Source organism: Esox lucius, chromosome 19 (assembly GCF_011004845.1).
Source record: "Esox lucius isolate fEsoLuc1 chromosome 19, fEsoLuc1.pri, whole genome shotgun sequence".
Taxonomy (NCBI): Eukaryota; Metazoa; Chordata; class Actinopteri; order Esociformes; family Esocidae; genus Esox; species Esox lucius.
This window is the reverse complement of record NC_047587.1, coordinates 28574935-28593150: the sequence shown is the minus strand read 5'-3', so window position 1 is coordinate 28593150 and position 18216 is coordinate 28574935. Positions and strand designations below refer to the sequence as shown.

General features: G+C 41.8%; 1 protein-coding gene across 1 annotated transcript in view; it reads right to left on the bottom strand.

Moving 5' to 3' along the window:
• znrf1 (zinc and ring finger 1) overlaps positions 1 to 18216 on the bottom strand; it is a 40002-nt gene that overhangs the window by 3633 nt on the left and 18153 nt on the right. The window contains exon 2 of the mRNA XM_013138994.4: positions 13649 to 13744. Coding sequence (XP_012994448.1) covers positions 13649 to 13744 — 96 coding nt within the window. The remainder of the gene's footprint in view (positions 1 to 13648; positions 13745 to 18216) is intronic.

Here is an 18216-nt window from a genome sequence, read left to right as displayed (position 1 = left end):
ACAACCAGAGAAGTTGCTAATGTGTAGCATGGTGCTTTTTGTTGGGACGCGTCACATTTCTGTACCAGACATGATTCGGTCAGTGCCTGTTCGGTCACGGTTCATGACGATCACTAGATTTGATGGCTACACTTCAGTCTTATTGACAGCTTGATCTGTTCATAGTGTTGCCAACAGATTAGTGCTGCCAGTTCCGAGGACACAGTTGTTTTTATTGTATTCTGTGTAACTGTTAGATGGATTGTGTTACTTCTCCGGCTATGTGTTACAGAAGTAACTGCCTCCATTCTGTTGTGTTATAGACCTCATTCATAATTGATTGAATATCTTTTTTGCCGTCAATTTACTTACAATACCCCCCATGGCTAATTCAGGAATGGTTTCTGGATAGGTCTGTAGATGTCCTTGAGTGGCCCGGCCAAAGGCCAGACCCAACTGAACATCCGTGGGGAGATCTGAAGATTGCAGTTCACGAATGCTCCCCATCCAATCCGACACAATTTGAGAGGATCTACAAAGAGGGATGTGATGAACTGCACAAATCCAGGTGTGCAAAGCTAGAAGAGGCATATCCAAGTTGACTAAACCGCAATCACCGCCAAATTTCAGCATATACTGAATAAACAATCTGAATACTTATGGATTCTCAGGATTTTCTGTTCTTAATTTTTCAATACATTTCTAACACATGTGTTTTCTCCTTGTCATTGTAGGGTTTTGCGTAGACTGATGACAAAAAAATAAGAAACAATAAATTAAGTCTATAACACAACAAAATGTGGAATATTGAAGGGGTCTGAATAGTTTTTAAAGGCAATGTATGTGTTTAGAATGTAAGAGTCTGTCCAGTGAAAGATAAAATTCTGAAGTATAGAGAAACCAAGTAAAAATACTATTCTGGCGTTAGTCAAAAAGTCATTGCGGTTAGCGTTTAGGATTTTGAGGATTTGTTATTAAAGAATCCATCTGTTTTTTTCTTTAAAAGGAATGAAAAGCAGGATCTGACATGTTGTTAGTCCATACCCCTACAGTGACTCACCAGAACACACATGTTGCAACAGCCACTGTTTTTAGACAAATAAGTGGTGGATTCCAGTAATCTGACAGACAGGAAATGCTGCTCTGCATCGTGCCAAAACCGAGTTGGAGACCAAACCACATCCTGTTACAGAAACTCACTTCTTCCCCTAGAAACACCTGTGTGGTTGTGTGTGTGTGTGTGTGTGAGTGATGTTGATGGTGTGTGTATGTGTGTGTGTGGGGGGGAGGTTTGTGTGTGTGAATGTACTTGTTTACAAGTATTTTCAAGACCAAAACATCCTGATACTACATAAAAACATGCTACATGTAGAAACCTCTGCTCTGAAATGATTTTATAGGCTGCTGTGTTAGGTTTAAGGTTTGAAGATGTAGTTAGGAGTTAATGAGTATGTAGCTCATTGAGGTTAAAGTTACAGTAAGGGTAAAGGTCCATGCCCAGACATTTCGAGAGGTATGTGCTCAACTGAAAGGAGTATGCAGTCTGTGCACATGGACGAATGCTGTGTCAGAGATAGTGTGTGAGACGAACACGGACGATGAATGCTGTGTCAGAGATAGTGAGTGAGACGAACACAGACGATGAATGCTATGTCAGAGATAGTGAGTGAGACAAACACAGACGACGAATGACGTGTCAGAGATAGTGAGTGAGACGAACACAGACAACGAATGCTGTGTCAGAGATAGTGAGTGAGACGAACACAGACGATGAATGCTGTGTCAGAGATAGTGAGTGAGATGAACACGGACGACGAATGATGTGTCAGAGATAGTGAGTGAGACGAACACAGATGACGAATGACGTGTCAGAGATAGTGAGTGAGATGAACACAGACGACGAATGCTGTGTCAGAGATAGTGAGTGAGACGAACACAGACGATGAATGCTGTGTCAGAGATAGTGTGTGAGACGAACACAGACGATGAATGCTGTGTCAGAGATAGTGTGTGAGACGAACACAGACGATGAATGCTGTGTCAGAGATAGTGAGACGAACACAGACGACGAATGATGTGTCAGAGATAGTGAGTGAGACGAACACAGACGACGAATGCTGTGTCAGAGATAGTGAGTGAGACAAACACAGACGACGAATGATGTGTCAGAGATAGTGAGTGAGATGAACACGGACGACGAATGATGTGTCAGAGATAGTGAATGAGACAAACACAGACGACGAATGACGTGTCAGAGATAGTGAGTGAGATGAACACAAACGACGAATGCTGTGTCAGAGATAGTGTGTGAGACGAACACAGACGATGAATGCTGTGTCAGAGATAGTGTGTGAGACGAACACAGACGATGAATGCTGTGTCAGAGATAGTGTGTGAGACGAACACAGACGATGAATGCCCGTCAGAGTGCGTGACTCACGTCACACAGATGGACGGATACATGGCAACTGGAAAGGCCACTATATAGCAAAGGGGCAGGTGCTCTGCACAGTTTGAGCCTTACCTGTGCAAGTGCCTGGTAAGGGTTAAATTAAGATTAGGACAGAGGTTTGAGAAAATAGGATTATGATTGTCATTATTTCCTCTAAACACAAGTCTAGATACAAAAATGTGGTGTGCGTGTGTGTATAGTCTGTGTGTTTAGTCTGTGTGTATAGTCTGTGTGTTAGTCTGTGTGTTAGTCTGTGTGTATAGTCTGTGTGTTTAGTCTGTGTGTATAGTCTGTGTGTTAGTCTGTGTGTTAGTCTGTGTGTTAGTCTGTGTGTTTCTGTATGTTAGTCTGTGTGTATAGTCTGTGTGTTAGTCTGTGTGTTTCTGTATGTTAGTCTGTGTGTATAGTCTGTGTGTTAGTCTGTGTGTATTACTGTTTACTCGTATTACTGTTTACTCGTATTACTCGGCATGACTGTTTGACTGAGGGATTGTGGTATAAAAGGGGAGTTTAGAGAAAGACGGGTGCTCTGAACCTCTTGTATTCCATTCACAGGAAGTAGCCACAGGTTAAATTATTTTTAAATGTCCTTGATTGTGAATGGAGTAGATGGAATGAAGGGGAGGATGGATGAAAGATGATGGAGGGGTGTTTGAAAGGCGTAGGAGAGGTCAGAGACCAGGTAGGGGTGTGTGAAAAGGGTAATGTTTTTTCTCTGTTATGTATATTATTGCTATATTTGCTATATATATAATAGTCAATACTTCCAACCATAATGTTCATACTCCCCATCCTACTCCTTTTAAAATTGCTGCTAGTTTACATTGTTATGTACAGTATATTATTGCTATATTCTTTGCTAGATTTTTGCTTTATGTATTTCTTAATTCTTACAACGTAGATGTCGTGTGCCATGTCCCAAGAACTTAATTGTGTATGATGATGCTGTTTTATTCAGTTCATTTGATAAATAAACTTTGAACTTTAGGAACGATGAAAGACAAGGGAGGCGTGTGTTAAAAGGGGAGGAGGGATGAGAGACAAAGGAGGGTTATGTGGAGGGGGGTGGATGGATGACAGACCAAGGTGGGGTGTGTGAAAGGTGGAAGGATGAGAGACCAGGGGTAGGAGGGATGGGAGACGGGTAGGGGTGAGTAAAAGGGGTAGGAGGGGTGAGAGACGGGGGGTGTAAGGGGGAGGAGGGACACGAGATGGGAGATGGGTGTGTGAACGGGGGAGGAGGGACAGGAGACGGGGGACGGGTGTGTGAAAGGGGGAGGAGGGACACGAGATGGGAGATGGGTGTGTGAACGGGGGAGGAGGGACAGGAGACGGGGGACGGGTGTGTGAAAGGGGGAGGAGGGACACGAGATGGGAGATGGGTGTGTGAACGGGGGAGGAGGGACAGGAGACGGGGCTGCGTGCAACTGAGGCGAAGGAAGGGGAGACGGAGTGAGACAGACAGAAGACATATGCTCTGAATGTAAATCAGCTTAGCCGGGTCCCATCACACCCCCGCCTCCCCAGCCCGCCTCCCCAGCCCGCCTCCCCAGCCCGCCTCCTCCGACATCCTCACTCTCTGAAACTGGTCCTCAGTCAGTCCACACACAGCTGGTCCCTTTCCACACCCCTGCGTTAGAACAACAAGCACCCCCTCCTCCCCCTCGCTCCTTAGCTTGTTATCCTCTTAGGAGATCCGGTACGGCTCCAGCAGCTCCCTCTGCATTACGCCAGCCGGCAGGGGAGGCGAAGGGGGGGAGGGAGGAGACAGGTGAGTCGTGAGTGTGTGTCTGCGTGCACGGGTTGATTCAGGCCCAGGTCATCACTGCTTTACGTGCATTACAGGGAACCGGGTGTATTGTGATGTTATCAATAAGGTCTTAGGCTTTACGCTTATTGTCTTGTTTTTGGGTGTGTGTGTCTGGGTGTGTGTGTGCGTGTGTGTTTTCTAGGAATCCCGGAGTGTTTGCCAGTAGGCTATCGAGTGGAAAGACGAGACACAGGGTTTCAGTGGACATGTGAACGAAGAGTGAGTGATAGGTATACCCAGGCCATGTGAGCTGACCACTCCATCTTTTTTGGGCTTCGACTTTGCATGATGATATTTTAATACCTGTGGTTATATATAACCCGAGGAGAGACGGCGAGGGCGGACAGAGAGAGAGAGAGATTGGCTTTTACAGCACAGGTCATTGCTGCTAGTTTGGAGGACACACTGATACAGACTCTGAAGTAAGCCAGGCTTGAGAAAGGCATAAAATAAAAGTACTTCAGTCCTATTGATGTTTTTGGGGAGAATGCCAAATGTCTGCTGGCAATACATTGTATGCAAATGACACTGAGCGGAAAAGGAGTTTATCAGTCAAATACAAATTAATAAAGTCTAGATATCACATACTGTCTCTTGTCCTTTTGATGACAGATGGTTTGTCTTTGACCCTCGTTAATGCTTTATTTGTCTGTATTGTCTGAGTGTGACTCGCATGTTACTCCCTCCAGCAGGATCAATACTGTCTGAGCCTGAGGGGAGTTCATGGGGAAAAGACCCACTAAAGATCACTGAGTAAACAACACAAATAATGTGTGACGTTTCAAACCAATATAACAAGGTCACACACGCTGGGCAAACACACACTGATACACACTATGGTCAAATATCGCCAGCTCACATCATCCACACAAATACCCTCTATGGTCAAATATCGCCAGCTCACATCATCCACACTAATATACACTGGGTGCATGAACATCATACAGTTAGGTCTGGAAATATTTGGACACACACAATTTTCATAATTATAACTCTGTACGCCGCCACAATTGATTTGACATTTAATAACCAAGATTCAATTGAAGTGCAGACTTTCAGTTTTGCTTTAATTCAAGGGGTTGAACAAAAATATTCTATCAGGCCATTACAGAAGATTTCACTTGTTTGCATTAAAACACTCATGGGTTGCTTTCTCAGTATGTTTTGGGTCATTGTCCATCTTTAAAGTGAAGCGCTGTCCAATCAACATAGCTGATTTTGGCTGAATTTGAGCAGACAATATATCCCTATACAATTCAGAATTAATCTGGCAGCTTCTGTCTTCTGTCACATCATCAATAAACACTAGTGACCCAGTGCCAATTGAAGCCATGTCATCACACTGCCTCCATCGTGTTTTACAGATGAAGAGGTATGCTTCGGATCATGAGCCGTTCCAAGCCTTCTCCGTACCTTTTTCTTCCCGTCATTCTGGTACAGGTTGATCTTAGTTTCACCTGTCCAAGAAATGCTGTTTAAGAACTGGGCTGGCTGTTTAAGAAGTCTAAACAGGCTTTCTATTCTTGAGGCTTATGAAAAGTAATTGTCCAATTACTTTTGGTGCATTGAAAAAGAGGGGGCTACATATTAAAGAGCTGTAATTCCTAAACCTTTGCTCCTGTTTGGATGTGAACACCCTCAAATTAAAGCTGAGAGACTCCACTTTAAGCCCCTGTTCATTTATTAACTGTACCTTGAATATATTTTGGTTAACAGCCAAAATAACAAAGCGTGTCAGTGTCCTATTATTTCTGGACCTAAATGTATATGCTCTCTGTCATTATTTCCTATCAACACACACTCTCCATCTGCCCGACTAACAGTATGTCTACAAACAGATAAAACACGTTTATCACAGACACAACACTTATATTACAGACACAACATGTTCATCACAGACAAAACACATTTATCACAGACACAACACGTTTATCATAGACACAGCACGTGTTACTACACATGCTAGCACAGTACCAAAAGTACAGTTATCCACAGAAATATGTCCTCCAACAAAGAATGTATAGACTTAGGGGTTAGAATTATGGTTAGGAATTAAGGATAGGTTTGGATTTAGGGTTGAGATTAGGTTTTGGGGGGTTAAGATTATGTTCAGGGTTAATGGTTATACCAATGTGTGTAGTACATTGGCCTAGTAGAGATCTGGTGATGTGTGACAGGCAACGGGCCCAGCCAATTGACAACACCATAAAGCATTCTGGGAAATAAGATAAACTGCAGTTCTGTTCCTGTTTTACTAAAACTCTTCAGAGTGACTGGGAGGGGGGAGATGGAGACAGTAAGGAGCGACAGACACAGAGAAAGACAGGCAAAGACAGACAGATGAACAGAGAGACAATGAGATGGGAAAGATGGAGGAGAAAAGGAGTGAAATGACTTTAGCCCCACTCTCTGAAAAAGTGAAAACACACTTGTCATCTCAGTCTTTATTTTTGACACATTTACTTTCTTTCCTCCTCCATCATCCTGTCTGCCTCTCCTTCTGTCTCTCCTCCTCTGTCTCTGCCTCTCTCTCCCCTCCCCCGCTCTCTGAAATCCCCTAAGTTAGTAAAACACAGAGACAGAACTGCAGCTTAACTTATTTCCCGGAATGCGCTGTGGAATTGTCCGTCTGCTAGGTCCGGTGCCTTTGTCACATCAGCTAATCTCCCCATCAAGGCAAACCGACTTCACACATGCGTTCATATACCATTTAAAGCTGGCAAATTGTGTTTTTTGGCGTAACCCCTGGCAAATATGTTGTAGTAACCAAGTACCTACGACTCTGTTTTGTTTGTTTACAACTGGTCATTTCATAGAGAATTTTTTGAGGCGCTCTCATGTTGTTATATCACCAACATTTTGTGAATAAAGGAGCTAAAGTGGTGGCTCTGGTGCTGGATGGTTGCTAGGCAAAAAATATCTACATTAACTCCAATTAGCTCTAAATTCTAGTATCATGAACATAAAGAAATCTTTAGTACAAAAGAAAAACACAGGAAATACGTATAACGTACTGTCTAATGTCGGCCAACAGCTTGTTCAGAGGTGCTAATACTCTCCGTCGACATACATTAGACAATATTAGTCTGTTTTCAAGTTTTTATCAGCCATAAGTGCTTCCTCAGCATATTCCTGCTGCCGGCACTGATGCTCCTATTTCATGTAGAGCTCCCCCATGAACCCCCCACCCCCGTTTCTTTTTTCATCCAGTTCAGTTTAATGAGGTCTGGAAGGAAATCCAGCATTCAGATCCTCTCTAGATGGCCCTTTGTAAAGCTACCTGCCTCAGTCATTGCCGTCCCCCGTCACCTGCCTATTTAACATGCCTCTACAATTGTCTGTAGACTGGAAAGCCATGGCTGTCATTCCCCCCTTCAAAGGGGGCAACAAGCTAGTCTTGAACAGTTATAGGCTGATTACCGTTCTGCCCTGCCTAACTAGTTTTTGAAACAAAGGTAAATTAACAGATAACTCACGATTTTGTGTCACACCAGATTCTTTCAGCGGAGCGATTAGCTTCTAAAGATTGCCATGGGTGTACCCAGCAACTGCTGCTAATATTTACCTCAATAAATGATACATTGTTTATCACAATGCCAACCGCTTTGTCACCGGTGCCTCCTACAGCACTCATCATTGGTATCTTTGATAAACTGGCCTTTGCTGCATACACAATGGTACCCTTTTACCTACAAGTCCCTCATTGGAAAATCCCCCCTTTACCTCAATATCAGCCTACCTCACAGAATGCTGTGCTCTGGTAGACACCTCACACTGGTCATCCCTGAAGTCAACACCTCTTCTAGCTGTCATCCCTATCACTTATTGGAATGAATTGCAAAAGATTCTCACACTGTCATTACCCCTTATTTATTCAAACTGTCTGAGCTGCTATCTGATCTCCGCACCTGCTAAGCACCTTATCCAACTGGATTTATGTCACCTTATTACAGTGAGCAATTTTGCCTCATATTCCATTTGTATTTATAAGCTTTACCTCATATGGTATAACTCATTGGTATCTTGCTTATTCCATTGTACATAATGTCTTTTTGATTGTTTTTCTTTTGTTTTAATTGTATTCATGTGCAATTGTTCTTCCTTTGACAAGGTCATCATTGGTTCTTCCTGCTTAACAGGATTAATAATGAAGAAATAAAATAAAAATGTCACTCTTAATAGGTATTCATACTCCTTAGTCACTATCTCAATACTAGTACATCCCAGTCTATTTCTCATCTTTCCAGACAGACCTATCCTTGAATACTAAATTCCCAGTGTTTATTTGTGTATATATTGGTTTCACCTTTTATCATTATAACACATTGTATACACTATGATATACCATATATATATTTGTGTGGTTCTCCAACTTAGCTATCTTAAGATTAATGCAATAACTCTACGTTGCTATGGATAAGAAGTGTTAGCTAAATAACAAAAAACAGATAATTTGTTTCTTTTACACAATTTTAATTGAAAACAATCCCAGTAAGGTAGTAGTACACTGTTACGCTGAAACGATTTGATATTGAGATAAAAATGGCTGCATTGGACCTTTAAATGCCCCAGAAAGTGGAGCAATCAAATGTTACATGCAGCCCACTGGGTCACCTTCAGTCCCAGACAGACCAGACAGGCTAGACTGGTGAGCTGTCACTCAGACAGGTAGCTGTCAGTCATTTTGTCAGTCACTCACTCACAGGGCTGCCCAAGGCTGCAGGCAGACAGCTATCTCAGCCAGCCACACTCTCAATGGAACAACCTGGAACAAGGTTGGCACACAGGGAAATGAACAGCAGTCATGCACCCATAATGCTCTGGGAAGGGTGATCCTATAGGTGACTGAACAGACACACCTGGCTTGACTGGCTTGACTCCCCGAACATGTATTACATACAGTGCAGTCTATAACTGTTTGGATGCTTGGACAGTTAAACAGGTTTTGCTCTTTTGGCTCTGCACAACACTTTGAATTTGAAGTCATACAATACTGACGGGATTAACAGCTTTGATTTGAGGGGTATTTTTTCATCCGTATCAGAGGAACCACTTAGAAATAATGTGAAATAACATTTGTCTTTATGTGTGTAAATGTAGGTATGCAAGTGTGGATACGTTTGTGTACATACCTCATCTGGGTGTGTAAGGATAGGTGAATATAGGTATGTATGTATGGGTGGTGCTGACCATTGCATTGTGGTCTGGGGTCACCGGAGGTCAGGCATGGGAGGAGCTTAAATCAAATGAATCCCTAAGAATTCCAGGGGAGGAGACAGGATGTTTGCTATTAGCTTGTGCAACACGTTTTGCAGACTGTATACAGGACTGTGAATGTGGTGTGAAGAGGACTGGTTAGGCAAACCTTGGTAAGATCCCACCTTTGAATCCGGGGCAATCTAAGACCAACACAGCCATGCATCTGGCCACATCCTTTACACATATATAGTTAACCACAAACACAAGTACAGTGTGATGAATAAAGAAAACAATTAATAGGATGAAATACATTAATGAGGAGTAACACTGCTCTGCAGGCCAACGATGGCCAAGGGAACTAAAGTACAGGCTTTCACTTCAGGGTTCTTGCACCATTTTTCAAGTCAGTTTCAATGCTTTTTAAGACCTTTTTTAGACATCAACAAATAAAATGTAAGACCCCAATAATGTCTACACAATTTCTTTGATAGAAAAGAGACAATTTATTAGTAGGCCTTTAGGTTTTTGTAACGGTGTCACGGTTCATCAACACCATACGCGTTGCATTGTCATCAACGTTGTGTTAACCTGACGTTTTACCTGAAACATAGAGCGCGTTTTTACAAAAGGGGAGAAGAGCAGACGAAGAATGTAATAATGAGTAAGTAAAATATCTATTTTTAGGTTTTTCACAATTATCAAGTTGCTCCTTCGTGTTAATGTCTTTATTAAGGGTGAATTGGGACATACAAAAACCTATAATTCTGCACTTCATTGATCAGTTGTTTGCCGTGCATCATCCAACTTTTACCATAGCAAGGTTGGTGTGTCAGGGCATCTTCCTAAGGAAAACTAGTAAAGCCAGAAGCCCACAGAAGTGAAACAAACATGCTGCAAATCTAAAACAAACATTCTGCAAATCTGAAAAAAAAAAACATGCTGCAAATCTGTAATCTGTAGATAATAGGTCAATATGAGTAACCATTATTTGAATCAATTTTTTATGAGTCAATACAGCAAATCCGCCCCAAAAATCTATTGATTTCTTATTAATCAATTAATCAATTCACAAGACGCGCGCGTCGGCCGTCAATAATTGAGCCTCAGCGCGTGAAGCTTGGAGGCTGCCATTTGACGTCACGCAATGCGACTAGTGTAGTACTGTAGCAGTCATTTATTTCAAAGGGGGCATTACTAAACAGCGTCGTTGATGGCGACGCTGAACGCTCGATGGCTGTAGTGTAGCTCCTACGTTAGTTAAAAAAATACACGCTAATTAGACGTTTTACCTAATTAGACGTTTGTCACTATGCGTGACAATTTTCCCATCAGCCTTAAACGCACCATCAGCAAATTTAAGACCTGCAGCAAATTTACGGTAAATGTAAGACAATTTATAACCTTAATTTCCCTGACTTTATTTTAAGACCTTTTAAGACTTTTTAGGGTGCCGCGGGAACCCTGCACTTGCTGAAGACAAGAATAAATAATATTTAACATTTTTGAATAATTGGTCCCCTAAAATGATGGAGAATATTTATATAAAGAGGTTAAATTCCTACATGGTTCACAGTTTATTAATGTACGTATATGCCCTCCAATTAAAGCTGACAGTCCTGTTAGTCATTGGTTCATTTCATATCCAATGTGCTTGATTATGGTGTCCAAACTAAACTTGTCACTGTCCCAAGTATTTATGGACTGCTCTGAGAAACATTCTCTCTAACCACCTGATCCTATTGATTCCACATAAACCAAACACCAATTACAGATCTAATATCATACATAATGATCTGTATGTCGCAACAAATAAGAACATCTGCTAAATTACTAAACTTTAACAATAACAACAGCTTTGTACAGGTAACTACCCAATTATAAAGTTAACAACAGTGTCTTTACTGAGCATTGGGCCACAATGAGCCAGAACACATTCAATGCACCGTGGCATAGATTTTACAAAAGTCAGGAATTCTTGGAGGGATTTTTCCACAAGAAATTACATAACTTTGTGTTTTGCTGATAGTAGAAAACACTGTCCCAGGCTGTCTTATAGTAAGTGTTTGAGATCTGGTGACTGAGACAGCCGTGAGATTTTGTGAAACATCAGCAAGTTAAGCACTCTTTGTCATTGAGGCTCCTGTCAAACGTGTACCAACACTCACTCTTCTTGTGAGACATAGAAATAACTGAGATATTTCTTCTATTGCAGCATTCAATATAGGTAATTTTTATCACTCAGAATTGGCTCCTGTATGTACATACAGGCTTTTTCTTGTTTAGATATTGTGATTATTCAAGTACAAGCAGCTCAAGCTGGTTTTTAATTACATTTCTATGACTTCTGGAATGGACAGTTTTAAACTCCAGTACTTAGGGAGGTCAACCCATATGCAGATCGTCAAAGTAGTACTGCTGAGAGAATCAATGGAGGGAACAACACACAGCCATGACATTAGCTCTGGTACTAGAGAGACAGGTCATACATAGGTCACAACTACATTCCCACAGTCAGAGATGGGAAGTGAGCACCATGAGAGAGGGGAAGAGAGAGTCTCATGAGAGACGCACAGAGAGAGAGGGAGAGAGCCCCATGAGAGACGCACAGAGAGAGAGGGAGAGAGCCCCATGAGAGACGGGGAAGAGTTTCCTGAAACGGGAGAGAGAGCACAATGGGAGGGAAGACAGTCAAAGTGAGCAAGAGAGAGACAGAAGGATGAAGAGGAAAGGGGAGAAAAGGAGTACATGTGTCATACAAGCGGGAAGTGAAGAAGAGTTAAACAACAGTGTGAAGGGCTTTGGCATTCGAAGTCAAGGACAAAATAAAGGGATACCTATTTATGATATTTTTACTTACAAAGCCAGAACATTACAGTAATTGCTAGTAATATTTGGTGAGCAAAAGCCAGTTCCTCTCCACTGCACCAATGATGCATAGAGAACTCAGCGCTGTATTTCTGTCTCAGTGGTGCTTCCTGTGCACTCACAGGCACTATAACGAAACAGGGAAAACATTGCAATGTCCAAGCACCAACAGGGAAAGATTAAGGAAATATCTATGAACCAACAGGGGAAGATGGAGGAAATATCTATGAACCAACAGGGAAAGATTGAGGAAATGTCTATGAACCAACAGGGGAATTGAGGAAATGCAATACAATCCAGTTTTTTATAACTGTTAGTAACAATACCAAAGCATGAAATATACTTGAGCTTGTTGTTTTAGTCCAGGACTAGAGTTAATCTGTCTCCCCGAAACCAGTCCTAGATGGCTATTGCCACATTTCCCCTGGTGCTTTAACCCAGTACTAGTGTGACACCAGTGTTTTATCCTAATGTCAGTTCCAGAGATTAGAGTTTCCATTAGAAGTTCAACACAAAGTACATATGGCAGGCACTTGGGGTGGGATGGATTAGTAAATTGAGCATACTATCCAAATAGTTTGTGTTTGTAGCTAGCTAGCTTAAAATACCTACTTAATGAAAGGGTATCATGTTCGTTATAACATCCAGCCAAGTGTTAACGTAAAAAAAATACTTCCTTTTTACACTAATATAGCTACTAACATTATGTGCTAATTTGTTGCCAGCTGTGTGTGCATTCATTGAACGTCTTCTTTCAAATATCATGTCCTGTAGGACAACTAACTTTGAGTTAGCCAGACTTTCCAGGTTTAGTTAATATTTCATTACATTAAGCCATGGTATATGCTTCTCACGAAACAAAAGACTAAATGTTTTGTATAGCTTTGTAAAATAATGCATGACCAAACAGCTGTCTGGCAGAACCACCTTAGCATGTGAACATAAATGACATTCACTATGAAAGGCGGCCAAAAAACATTTCTCTATTCCAGAGTTCCACTAGTTGCCACATTGAACCATTAAAAGTTCCTCCAAGAACTGACCAGAGGTGGAAATTAAATGTTTCCTTGTGGATCTACAGGGTTCTTTAATTCACCACTAGTTCTAAGAGTGTGGAGTAATTAGAAGCTCAATTTCCCTGTTTTTGAGAAGAGATGGCATTTACCCAATAAAGACTTCCAGCAACTGCCATAAACTAGCCATATGCTACCTTTAACTTCCTTCAAACTGCCTGCAGCAGCATACAATTTCAAACAGGGTTTGCAAAAAATCCTGTCCAAAACACCTTTTTTGTCACTACTGAAAGGACTTGAACACAGGGTCTGGGGAGGGGTCTGTCTCACCGTTGTACGACAGGCGGGGCTTGCTTAGACACATTATGAAGTGCACCTCCATCTCATTCGATGCCACAGACTTGGAGCAGACAGGACACTTGAACCCTAAGGAAAAAGTGAAGAAGGATTAGTTAGATCTTGATACTGGACATGCATGTATAATGGATGTCATGCTGTTGGCTTAACATGTACCACCTTATGATTAATCTCACCCGAGGCTTAAACACAGGACCTTTGCATTGCTAGCTTATATGACAGTGCTCCCATAGCGTCTTGCTGGTTGGCGCCATTTAAAATGAATACAAATCAGTGTTCCAAACTAGAGTAGAGGGAATCACCATGTCTGTGACAATCCATCCCTATGTTCATTGTGATCACCTTTGCATAAAGATGAGATACAGACGTGTCCCTTTTTCACTATGAAACATTAAATGTTCACTAGCAAATAAGATGGGGCTGGAGATGGATAAGTTATGTGCATGAACCCTGACTAAACCAATAGAAAACACCATGCTGATACATTATTGGAATGTAGAGTCAGTCATTGCATCATATCCTGGAAATCCAATTCCAAATAGCAGACATGACATTCTGCAAAGCCCAATTTTTGTTCTGATGTTTGGTTTCAGCTTTGTGCATATTGCAGTATTAGGAAAGCACATAAATAACTTCAGATCATATCAATCCCTGGTTCCACTTGATGTGCAATGAGTTTTAGGTTTTTAGCCCTTAATAGTGCTTCTAGAACAACACCAATCATGTGTTGCTGGCTGCAACTGACCCAAAACTTTACCTTTACACAACTAACATAAACACCAGGGATGAGTCCCAAACTGACCCAACACTTTACCTTAACGCAACAACCATAAACACCAGGGATGAGTCCCAAACTGACCCAACACTTTACCTTAACACATGCTCCATGTCCCAGACATTACTCTGTACAAAAGAACCCAGGTGAACATTAGGTCCCAACCTTTGGCATATGGTGCCATTTAGGAAGCCAACCAGTGGTGTTCACTGGCTGCTGTAGGAAACCCTTTACACTCTACAGTTAATATTCCGGGTCCCACAGTGCAGGGTTCAACACGTCAGCTTTTAACACGCAGGGAAGACAATTATCACATTGGCCATGAAAATGCCAGTCCAGGGACCATGATGAGCACCGTGTGAATGGCTGGAAATAGACTCTGCCGTGCCAAATTGTGCCTGTTTTGGTAAAATTATAACTACACAAACATAAGTGTTCACAATTCATTTATACCTTGGGATATCGCTCCAAATATTTTGGTTTTTTAATGTTAAATATGCAATAGGAAGTAAGGGGTAGCATATTTTGCCCTCTCCAGCTCAAGGCCTTCGTCATTGTTCGTTTTGTCAACAAATGTAGACGGGGCGCTTTGCACATGATACCATTAAAGACCATTAATGTCAGGATTTATTCATTCCCTCAATGGTGGGATCAGTTGAAACGTTTACTTTGTGGCTTGTCTGGTTTCTCTGTGGTCTAGAAATCACTTGGAGGGCATTAATCAATACCAGACCAGACAACACGGTCAGAGCGGGAGAGGAAGACAGCCATAGGAGGTATAAAGGTGTGGTTAGATAGAGAGACAGTGGAAGGAACTGAGAAGGGTAGAAGTAAATGTAGTTGGTCGGTAAACCAGAGCCCCTCCCGTCCACCCACCACCCCCCATGGCAGTTGACCCAATTTTCCCCTGGCTGCTATTTTCAGCCCCTCTTCAGGGACAGACAGAGAGAGGAATGGAAGAAATTATAGGCAGAAAGAGAGGTGAGAGAGAAAGGTAGAGGGAGGACTTTCTATGAGAGATGCTCTTTCCAGGTTAGATCTGATGGACAGAGACAGGCATGGATGACCTCCCAGAAGGTAAGCTCGTTGGGCTCTATGGCCATCTCAATGATCAAAGACGTGTTCATCAGAGTTCACAGGACCACGGTGTCAACATTTTACCCACATGGAGTGAAAATCATTTCACACTTTCCTGTCATACACAGACTGGCCTATTTCCCCTGTATATACAGTAAGTCTGTCTGTCTGTCTGTCTCTGGATATACAGTAGGTCTGTCTGTCTGTTTGTCTCTGGATATACAGCAGGTCTGTCTGTCTCTGGATATACAGTAGTTCTGTCTCTGGATATACAGTAGTTCTGTCTCTGGATATACAGTAGTTCTGTCTCTGGATATACAGTAGTTCTGTCTCTGGATATACAGTAGTTCTGTCTCTGGATATACAGTAGTTCGGTTCTGTCAGTATTTAGTAGGATTCCCATTAGCTTGCTACAGAGGCAGCAGCTTCTCCTCATGGGGTCCTAAACAACACAACATGAATACAATACATAAAATATACATCACTACTTAATATGACTACCTACAACAGTGCAAAACACAATGAAAAAAACATGAAAATATCTGTATTCACTGGCTGTAAAGTTAAAGTTTAATGGTTTTATTGCTAGCTTGAGTTTCCTGGGGTGGCAAAGAGGTCCATGTAGTTACGACTCTATTTAAAGCTGTATGTTTCTCAGCCTCTAACCCCGGGTTGCATGTCTTGTGTTGTACCAGGACTGTGTGCCAACAGTTTGAATAGACAGGTCTGTACCTTCAACAGGTCGCACAAAAACACCAATAATGAGGCAGGCCATCTCTCCACATCTTTAAGCCATGACAGACTGACATGCGGGTTATCAATATTTGCAGGCCATCTCGCCACATCTTTAAGCCATGCCAGACTGACATGCGTGTTATCAATATTTGCAGGCCATCTCTCCACAACTTAAAGCCATGACAGACTGACATGCGGGTTATCAATATTTGCAGGCCATCTCTCCACAACTTTAAGCCATGCCAGACTGACATGCGGGTTATCAATATTTGCAGGCCATCTCTCCACAACTTAAAGCCATGACAGACTGACATGCGTGTTATCAATATTTGCAGGCCATCTCTCCACAACTTAAAGCCATGACAGACTGACATGCGTGTTATCAATATTTGCAGGCCATCTCTCCACAACTTAAAGCCATGACAGACTGACATGCGTGTTATCAATATTTGCAGGCCATCTCTCCACAACTTAAAGCCATGACAGACTGACATGCGGGTTATCAATATTTGCAGGCCATCTCTCCACAACTTTAAGCCATGCCAGACTGACATGCGGGTTATCAATATTTGCAGGCCATCTCTCCACAACTTAAAGCCATGACAGACTGACATGCGTGTTATCGACATTTGCCCTTCATGTAAAACAGGGATATAGATGCTCCTATGTTCTGAAACAAATACTTTTTGCCTACAGTATGTCCTTCTTTGTCCTACCTGACCACACACCTGGGCAGTAGCCATACTGTACATTTTACAGCTTACTCCTGTAAGCTGCTCTGGATAAGACTGTCTGCTAAATGACATAAATGTAAGTACATAATACAACTGTCTGAAACTCACAGGTTTACAGGTCACATTAAGCTTGCAAGTCTTGCAAAGTGATGTGTAATACCTATTGGAATATAGCCAGAGTGGGAGATATCCAACATTTGGAGTCTTTATTCACCCGCAACATACATTCAGAATGACTCCCAGAGTTGGGAAGTAGTGATGTGAAATTCACAAACAATGTTTTTTTTTTTTTATGGCTATTTATACCAACTTGATTTAAGTGACTTGTTCAACTCAAATACAGCACCAGTCAAAGCTTTGGACACACCTACTCATTCAATGGTATTTCTTTATTTTTGCTATTTTAATTTTTGTTTAATAATAGTGACAACATCAAAACTATGAAATAATCCATGGAATAATCTATTAACCAAAATGTTTAAAAAATATATTTATATATTTTAGATTCTTCAAAGTAGCCACCCCTTGTATTGATTACAGTATTGCACACTCTTGTCATTCTCTCAACCACCTTCATGAGGTAGTCACCTGGAATGCTTATCTAACAGTCTTGAATGTCTTTCCACTTATGCAGAGCAATTGTTTGCTGCTTTTTCTTCTCACTGTGGTCCAACTCATCCCAAATCTCGTTTGGTTTGAGGTCGGGTGATTGTGGTAGCCAGGTCATCTGATGCAGCATCCCCTTCTTGGTCAAATAGCCCTTACAGAGCCTGGAAGTGTGTTTTGGGACATTGTCCTGATGAAAGAAAATGATAGTCCCACTAAGCGCAAACTAGATAGCATGGCGTATCTCTGCAGAATGCATTGGTAGTTATGCTGTTTGAGTGTCCCTTGAATTCTAAATAAATCACCAGCAAACCAACCACACACCATCACACCTCCTCCTCCATGCTTCAAGGAGGGAACCACAAAAGCAGATATCATCCGTTCACCAACAATCATCTCACAAAGACACGGCAGTTGAAACCAAACATCAAATTGACTCATCAGACCAAAAAACAGAATTCCACCAGTCTAATGTCAATTTCTCACATTTCTTGGCCCAAGCAAGTCTCTTCTTATTGGCGTCCTTCAGTTGGGATTTCTTTGCAGCAAATTGACCATGAAGGCCTTATTCACCCAGGCTACTCTGAACAGTTGATGTTGAGAAGTGTCTGTTA